General features: G+C 39.3%; 1 protein-coding gene across 1 annotated transcript; it reads right to left on the bottom strand.

The window, feature by feature from the left end:
• Positions 1–241: 241 nt before the first annotated feature.
• mrps16 (mitochondrial ribosomal protein S16) lies at positions 242–3,316 on the bottom strand. The gene is made up of 4 exons (XM_071526375.1): positions 3,178–3,316; positions 2,919–2,948; positions 1,242–1,508; positions 242–647 (listed from the first exon to the last, which is right to left on the bottom strand). The coding sequence occupies exons 2-4, from the start codon at positions 2,929–2,931 to the stop codon at positions 517–519; spliced, it is 411 nt and encodes a 136-aa protein (XP_071382476.1). The 5' UTR covers positions 2,932–2,948; positions 3,178–3,316; the 3' UTR covers positions 242–516.
• Positions 3,317–9,445: the final 6,129 nt, after the last annotated feature.

Raw genomic sequence — 9,445 nt, 5'->3', positions numbered from 1 at the left:
TCTAAAAGGTCACTAGTATGTACTCAAGCAAAAAAAATACATTGACTTCCTTCTTGGCAGGTGACGTAAAAAGAAAGACAAAAATAGAAGGAAAGTAATCCAACAATGGTTCAGGTCAAAACAAAATCAGGAAATATAATCCTTACTTAACATTCTTTGCATGAATAGTCAATAAAATTCCTGAAAAGGTTACTTGGAAGAAAATAGCAAGAATTTGCAGCTGAACACAACAAAAATACAATGATATTGTAATACTTTAATTAAGTCGCATAAAACATTGAATCCAAACAACCATCTGTTATAGTGCATGTATGCTCACATAACTGAATATTATGAAACATCACTTTTGTATATGCATGGTTCATAGAGACTATTGAAGTACAATATGTGCAATATCTGAAGTTGCCATGAGCAGTCCACCCAGTAGGTCACAACACAAATTGGTTGTCTTTGTAAATAACTGTGACATCCTTTTATACTGGACAGTCACACACAGTCAGTCCCCAGCTGTAACTCTCATACTTCTGGCTGCTTTTGTCCCTCCTCCAGACCTTCCTCTGTCGCTGTTTCTTTCAGCTGTGTGAGAGCTGCGTGTCGCTCTGCCTCTGTTATCGTCATGGGGTGAAGAGGGAAGAATCCTGCCAACCCTGCAGACAAGAGAGAGGAGCACAATTTTCACAACATTCTTTTCCAAGTAACTGTCATTTCAACTGTCATAAAAAGATTTTTTCCTTTTTTAAGCTCATTTACTTTCTACAATTTTAGATATTCAGAATTCATCTTAGCCTGCCCAAATTTATGTTAGGAAAAAAAATATTATTACCCCTATTTTTACCAATTTCTGGGAGACTGAGGTGATTTCTACCAATTGGATAGATACTTCTGGATAGATATCATGACCACAAAAGGCCTGTTTAATCTGTACCATTCTTTAAACCTTAGGGCATGGACAAGGTCCTTGAGGTCACAGTGAAAACATTACCCTTTAATCACCTAATGGGCTGGTAACAGATAATATAGAAAACAAAATAAATCACAGAATTTCACTGAAAAGTAAATGCAGTCAAGTATATTTCTAGGGGGAGATTGCCTAAAGGGTGTAGGTAATCATAAAAACTACAGATGGACCTTCTTGATTAAACAAATCACTAAGAGCAGAGCAATTCCCCAAACAGACCTGCCATTAAGATTAAGCAATGTTGATCCACCTGAAAAGAACCTGCTTTCCTGAGAATACACACCTAGAAGTTTGGCCACTGGCTTTGTAGGGTGTGCGCCACAGCCCATCCAGTACTTGATTCGATCATAGTTGAAGCTGACAAGTTTCTCATTGTAGATGTTTGGGAGGGGATCGTAGGAACCCAGTTGCTCTATATATTTACTGTCTCGTGCCCTTTTGTTGTAGGCTGCCACAATACGATAGAAGGGTCTGTTAGCCTGTTTGTGGCCAGCGAGAGCCATTCGGATGACGACGTACCCTCCGTGGTACTTCTTTAGAAGCAGGGATGCTGCAGGGAGAAATGGACACAATAAACATTTGCCAAGAGGACAATAAGGAAGGGGTAGGTTATGATAACTGTCCAACATTGTAGCAATGGCATAGGTGGAGAAAGAGAAGCGCATAAACTACATTTAGCCAAGAGAAGGCTGTCGATAAGCCACAACACAACAGCAGGTTAAATCATTTTACTGTCCTACTAGTGTGGCTTGTATTTTTCAGCATAAACTACTGCAGAATGTTCCTCATTAACTAGAATAAGGATGTTGTTAAATGGAGAGACAGACAAGAGGTGGGAGGAGGCTTTTTATGATGTATACCTGTGTTTGTACCGCTGCCCACTCAGAGCACAAGGAAACAGCAATGGCACAGGCTTCCTATGACGATGCATATCAACAGCCTAGTGTGTGTCTCTCTCTCTCTCTCTCTCTCTCTCTCTCTCTCCTGCAGTGTGTTCAGATGGCTGTCCTTTCAGTGCATAATAACTCCTTCGTAAAAATTGTCTGTGCACATCTGTACATTCCTACAACTATGTAACGAGGAAAAAAACATTCAGAATGATGTCTATAATATATGGAGATTCAATTACTTCAGAGTTGCTGAGAATTTAGGCAAATATCTTTAAGAGGAATATTTTCAACTTTTCAATTTTATATACTTTATTCCTTTGGTGCAGTCAATATTTTTGAACATGAACACTCCCTCAGTGGTATAAATTAGACAGCTTATACTTAAACCTGTGATATCACCAAGATTCATAAACTGAAGCTGTTCTATAAATACCGATAATGAATGAGAGCATTATTATTTTGGACTCATAATATTTGTTTTGGTTTATATACCCAAATGAGTTTTATTCTAAAATATCGCTATCACAAATGTACCTGCTCTTTGTCAGCTCAACCACCTTTCAAAATGTATTTTCTATTGAGCATAGTCAGAAGTCAGAAGTCTTTTAGTTAGCAGTCCTAATTTCCCCTTCTCTCATCTCCACTCCTGTCCTCGTCTCATCAAAGTTACTCCCTGCTATGACATGGTGGGAAGAGACAGGAGGAAAGGAGCAGTAGTAAGACGTTTTGAGACAAACCTAAGTCTGATTTTGGTCAGCCCTTGCCTCTCATCACTGGATGTTAAGTACCAGTAAAGATCACATACTGTAGTTAAGATCAGTTCTCTCCTACTACTTAACTCCCAATGCACCAAAAACAAGCAGCATGTAGGGAAGCTGTCTACACCTGCGGCTGATACTGCAACATATATGAGAAAGGAAGGTGTTAAATGTGTAGATAATGTACTTCCCTCTCTAGATTTTAAATCTACTTGTCTCTGCCAAAACCCTGCCCCTGCCCCCCCTGACAGGACGAGACAGAACCATCAAACCTCTGTTATGAAGAGCCTGTTTATGTGTAGCTGTACTTACATAGATGGACCATGATGCTGCTCAATTATCCTGCAACAGACAGCAAGAAAACTTTAAATGAAACAGTATAGCAATACCTACGATTAGCTATCAACAATAACAGCATACCAATAAAGTTATACATGTAGGCATATAACGTTAACCTAGACAGAATGGCAACACGATAGCTGGAACTGTTGCTAACTGCTAGCTAACAGTTCAGAGCATCACCTGTTTTAATGCTAAATGCTTTGCAGTAGCTCATAATTTAGCGAGATACCTGTGGAAATGCTGTACGAAGCACGGGAATTATTTCCAAATGTTGTGCTCTTCGCTGTTAGCTGGGCAGATAATATTTAACGTTGATAAATAGATGTATTCAGCACCAGCAGTAATGTGACATTCGTCTGCGCGCAGCCATGTTTAAACAGGAAGTTACGTATATAAGGCTACTTTTGTGTCAGTGCACTTTAGAGACGCTAGATGGAGCTGTTGCACTGCTTTCCATCCACTCTGCCAGACACCTTTCAGCTTGAGCCTTACACGAGGATGTCAAAGTTTCCAATGTGCAAGTCTGAAATCGTTTCTACTCCTATACTGTCTGTTAGATTCATATTATTTTTATGGATTAATGTCGGCCTATTAGAAAATGCTTCCTGAATTGTAAAATAGTAGTTTAATACACCCATGATCAGGACATTTGCAGCGCTTATTCTTGGTTATTTGTATTTTTTGGTGATACAGTAAAAGCTTATTCTACTGTTGCACTCAATTCAGTAGGTCTTTAAAAGAATAAATAATCCAGTTTCTATATTTTGGTATAGGTAATAGCACCAGACAGAGGTAATAAAGATAACAAAGTACACACAGAAAAATAAAGGTGCTGAAAATGGTTCTTTGCAGTGTTGCCATAGAAGAACCATTTCTGGTTTCACAGAGACCAAGGTTCTTTAAAGAACCATTTCTGCACATTTCTGCATTTCTGCTTAGACACCTGCATTGTGTTTTTGTTTATCTGCCCTTTTATAGCCTCATTTGCAACTGCACAATATGGAGGGTTTGGTTATTTTCCACATTTATGCCATCACCCACCATCCCATAACTGAGAATTAAGAACCTTTTAATATGGTTCTTTGGGATATGAAAAGGTTCTTGAAAGGTTCTTTGTGGAACCAGAAATTATTCTTCTATGGCATCACTCCAAAGAACCATTTTTGGTTCCAGTTCACACCTTTATTTTTCTGTGTGGTAGGCATATCAACAACAACAACAACAACAGCATTAGTTCTAATAATAATAATAATGATAGTATAATCTAACATTGTAGTTAAGGTACTCTTTATCCCGCATGTGCTGTCAATCATGTCCTAACAATTCCATTCTATAATTTCTATTCTAGATGTGCTGTATTTCAGACATCAGCAACGGGTTGAGGTTTAAATCAGTTTCAACCGCTGACCCTGGCAGAGATGAGAACACTGATTTCCTGAGAGTGATCCATGAATTCAGGGGTCAGCGCTTTGCCTGATGTCGTCCGGCTGCACAGAGATTTCTGCCCACTGGGAGCCCGACTCCCCCCCATCTTGGAACATGGTGATTTCACACTTCTGTTGTGTAAAGCTTGTTTTTCTGTGTGTGTGACAAACACATGGTTTTCTGTGAGGAGAGGTCATTGAAGACACACAAAATAGATGAGCCCTTGTTTCTAATACAGAGAATATCTTACTGTCCCAGGGTGACTCTTGGTAATGTCTTTTGTAATTTTAACAGATTAAATACTGCTAAAAAAAAAGGCAGTATCTGAAAATAATTGTAATTTTTCATTGAATTGATTTCCCCCCCCCTTTGATCAAATGTATTTTAAATGCTTTCCAAAAAGATATATAATTTTGCCACTTCATACCATAACATGTCTGTTGTGATGTAGTTCAACCCAATTTTGCCACTATGAACATAGCTGTGATGTTATTAGAAATCATGCCACCAAATATAAGAAAGGGTGAAGACAAAATGCTCAAATGACCTAAATGAACAATGTAGTAGATGTATAGTCACACTTTACATTATTTAATATAAATCTAATTGAGTTATCGTATCACACTATCGACACACTCACACACAGCTATAATTGAAGAGAATAACAAGATTACAAGGATATTACTTTAAGAAGATTTGAAAATTTTGTCACTTTGGTTTGTCACAGACAAACCAGACCAACAACCTTACACAAAGCACTTTCTTCTCAACGACTGGAGATGAAATTCAAGAGGAAAGCGTCATTATTACGTTGACCACGTTTCTGTGGAAAAATCTGAAAATGAATAGAGGCTTTACACAGTTAGGCAGCAAACAAAATGCATCTTACATGGTGAATCTGTAATGCGTGATTATCTGAACGGTGACATTGATTCTAGTTGTGGCTCACTCTCTCGTGAGGACCCCATGCTCTTTGGGATACCAAGACGAGTTGTTCCTACTCTAATCATCTGTGACAGCTCAGTTAGAGACGCTCAGATGACCAGATAATGTACCAGAAAAAAGCTAAAAGAGCCTGCTTTAAGACATTGTGGTTGACGATGTCTGACTTTAATAGATTGAGTGGAAGATGCTACTAATATCTTCTGCTTTAAAACAGTATAATGTGAAATACTGGGCTTTCTGTGACATTGTGCTCTGACCAACAACTCCCACCACTTCTATAAACTGGTTAAAGCTATAGGCATTTTGTAATAATGGATTTATTACACAGTATAGTGTCAGGCTCCTTCATAGTTTTTTTCAGTAGCTCTCAAAGTAGATTTTTAAAAGGATTCTACATAAAATGAGACCTTCTTTGCCTCTCTCTATGTAAAGTAAGCTTAATAGTTCTTTTTATTAATCTACATATATGATTGCAATCACAAATTGTCATTTTCTGAACTAGTTCAAGGCAGATGTCTTTACAATTGTAGACATTTATATGATCTGGGATAAAATGGTCTTTTCAGATATTTGTTCACAGAGAGAGATCTAAAATTGCATCTTGTAAGAAATTAACATTCCTTTTCCCTACCTGCTTAACCATTTTCAGGGCTATCCCAGAATGCATTGGGTGGAAGGCAGTGAGGACAGTCCAACACAGAACAACAGACATTTTTATACCTTCAGTTTTGGGAAATGTACAGTCTCCAATCCACCTGACTTGCATGTCTTTGGAATGTTGGAGGAAACCGCAGCACCGGTAGGAAAACCACATGAACACCATGAGAACATGCGAACACCACATACAAAAAGGCCGGGGATCAAACCAAAGTGCTAAACTGTTTCACCCATTTTATGCTACTTTGTTTTAACCACCATTGCTGCACCAAATAATATTAGGCAAATTACCAAAAGAAGAGCAAGCCAGTGTGATTTTCTTGGACCCCATTGCTAACATGATAACCCTTCTCAATTAGATTATCTTTTCTGTTAACATTTTTGTTTCACATCATTACTGAAACCTCCATATTGAGTTTAGGGGGCTTAGGAAGAAGTTACATCCATACTTTCCTCAGATTCTTCAAGTAGAGTTTGAGTGTTTTATTATTCATGTTTTATTGTAGGTGTTAGTCTAAACTGATGCAAGCATATGACACTGTGTTGACTTGCAGTTCAGAAGGCGAGCGCAGGCAAATTCACATCTAGATTGGTATTTTAAATTCATGCATTTTTCTACCATTTGGCATTTTTTCATGTTGTTTTATGGGTTTCCGGGGGAATAGTAGAGATCCTCAACTTGGCTCGTCAGAATAATGGATCTTTTCAATCACTGAAGTAGTGTGACTCTGAGTCTGTGGCTTCTTTGTGGCATCCCATGCTGCTTTAAGTGTGTGTGTCCAGCCTCAGCAGAGATAGACGTTATGGTTCTGCAGAGTACCTAATGGAGAGACGGGATTTGGTCACACATGGGGGGTCAAGTGATCTCCCTTCTCTGGAAGGATCTATCAGATGGTCGTGGTGAAACTAATTGCAATAGCATGCAAAATGGAGGCATTACTTTTATCTTAATTAACAAAGAGACTTTTTCTTTTTCTGTTTCTTTTTTTTCCCCAAGACTTGTCTACCCTTGCAGTCACTGATTAAAGCAAAAAAAGTGCTATGTTCTTTGGAATTGAAAAGCATGTGGTTGCCTGCCTCAGTCAAGCAAACTATAGAATGTCGTTGATAATACACAAGCTATCTGAGTATCTTTAGCAGTCAAATATTGAGTGCCAGTAAAAACTCCATCTCTCTGCTGTGGGTTTAGAGTTCACTAATACTGTCATTTCAAAAAGCGTTTAATTTAAAGATACAGACCTGTGTTATTTTATCAAAGCAAACTGTGGTGTCGCCAAAACGTTACTCCAGTTCCCTCTTTCGCTCTGCTGCATTGTTTAAGAATGCTAATAATTTTAGAAAAAATACTTCAATTTGCTTTGTTTGAAGAGCCAAAATTCCTAAAATGGCACATTTGCATTAGGAAACAATGAAGCCCGCAACAAGCACAAGCACATAGGATAATCACAGCAGGTTTAGGGTAATGTTTGGGAAAATGCAGCCAATACATTTGACTGTGATTTCTCCAAAGGGGTCATGACCTGCCTCCTATCCTACTGTCCCCAGACCTGTGCTGGCAGAGCTGAAACGGCAGAGGCAGACTGGTAGGTTGTGTAAGAGGACAAGTGGATTTGGCATGCACATCAGAGCGTGATACCCCAGCATTTTGGTTCTATCACATGCCACACACACACACAGACACACACACACATACTGCATTCTTGGTCATGTTAAATGGATTGTAACACTGGCCACTGTAATGAAATGATGCTGGCAACCCACAGTATTCCTTTGCAAATAATCTCACTAAAGGTTTCAGTGTGTTGTCAGTGTCCAGTTTTGTTAAAGCATAAAAAAGTGTTAAAAAAAACCCAACAACAAATACCTCTATTAAATAGAATTTCTTTAAAACTTTGGAAATAATCTATGTTTCTTGAGCTGCATAGACTGCAAATGGGGGAATGGTGGTCTGATATGCAGCCGTACTTGGTCTTCCTTAAGTCCAATAAAGAGGACACACCGCAGGAGTTAATATTTGACAAATGTAGAATTCGATTTTTGGTTTTATTTGAATAATAAACAAAGTACCAATTAATAGGCCTTTCTGGGTGTACTCCAGTCAAACATTTAAAGGGATTTAGAGGAGACTGACAAATATCAAGTAGGATCAATTCTTCCAATAGGTTCTTTCATTGATTTAGTCTCGGAAATGTTTGAAGTATTCATGCATGCATGCGTTCATAATCAAATCTCCTGTTTCTGATCTTGCACATTAAAGAGTTAGTCTAACTTTCTTAAAATAGATAGGACCCGGGAATAACAGATGATTTACTGACGGGTCATTCTGGAAAGTTGGGAACATAAGATAAACATCCAGTAGCAAAACAGAGATTACTCCTTGTATAACTGAAATCATGCCCTTTTCTGAGGACACTGACACTAAACCAAGAGCAGCCTTATCTCAGGGACATCGTAGGCGTTTTTCCTCCTCAAAACACTGTGGGAGCGGCAATGAGTAGTTATACACCATTTAAAATGTTCCATTATCTCAGTGCTTTTGTGACGGTGTGAGGCGAATCATCAAAGACATGAGATCAGCAGTTGGCTATGATATGGTACCTTGTTTATACAGAACTAAGAAGAGCAGGCATCGCGTTAAACTCTCACCACCGTCCAATGCCATCCTTACATAAACAAATGTTAGCTCCGAAACAAACTGGTGGCGCATTTGAAGTGGAAGTAAGAACGTGATTTCATGTGACAGTAAAACAGAAAGGCATCCGTTATTGGGCTTCCGTAGCGTTAAACGGAAGAGGACAGGTGAGCTCTGCCGCGGGGTGATAAGAGCCCAGGGATATACACAGAACAGGTTTCTTAATGGATCACTGGTTTTGTTTAGTTGAGAATAAAGGAGCAGTGTTGCTCTGCCCCGCTGGCTGAGCTCTAGCAGCCACCAGTCATCACCGGTGCTTTGTCGTATGCCTTGTCTTCCCTCGTTGTTAAAAACCCATCTATTTGTTCCCTCAAAATGCAGCCTATGCCCAGTTGGTACTTAACTTCTTCAAACAGGCTTCAAAGTGTTAGTGATAGCTCTCGTTTTCAGACTTGAAATGGTGTGCAGAGTATTGTCCACCATCTGCATTGTCTTCCAGCTGGTACCTTAGTGATCAAACTAAATTTGCAGGCTCTTTCTTTCCCGGGCCTCTATCTGTCACATCGCTAGCTTGTACAAACTGTGCCAAGTGAACCTGTTATTGAGGATACACAGAATTCACACTATAATGAGCAGTGACAGGATGTCACCCACTCTGCCATAGATCAACCCCCACCCCGCTACTACCACCCCTGCACCCACCTGCACCCATCCAGCTGAGTCTGCCTGTTTGCCTGATGTCACCCTCACACCCCACTCTTTTCCACAGAGCTTTGCTCTCTGCAGAACGGATAGGCCTGTTGGTGGTGTTGTAACAGGGATGTAACATTCACACTCT

This window comes from Centroberyx affinis, unplaced genomic scaffold (genome assembly GCF_046629955.1).
Source record: "Centroberyx affinis isolate AG114_WGS23_722 - 3 ecotype Tasmania unplaced genomic scaffold, CSIRO-AGI_Caff_v1 ptg001408l_1, whole genome shotgun sequence".
Lineage (NCBI taxonomy): Eukaryota > Metazoa > Chordata > Actinopteri > Beryciformes > Berycidae > Centroberyx > Centroberyx affinis.
This window is presented reverse-complemented; position numbering and strand designations above follow the sequence as displayed.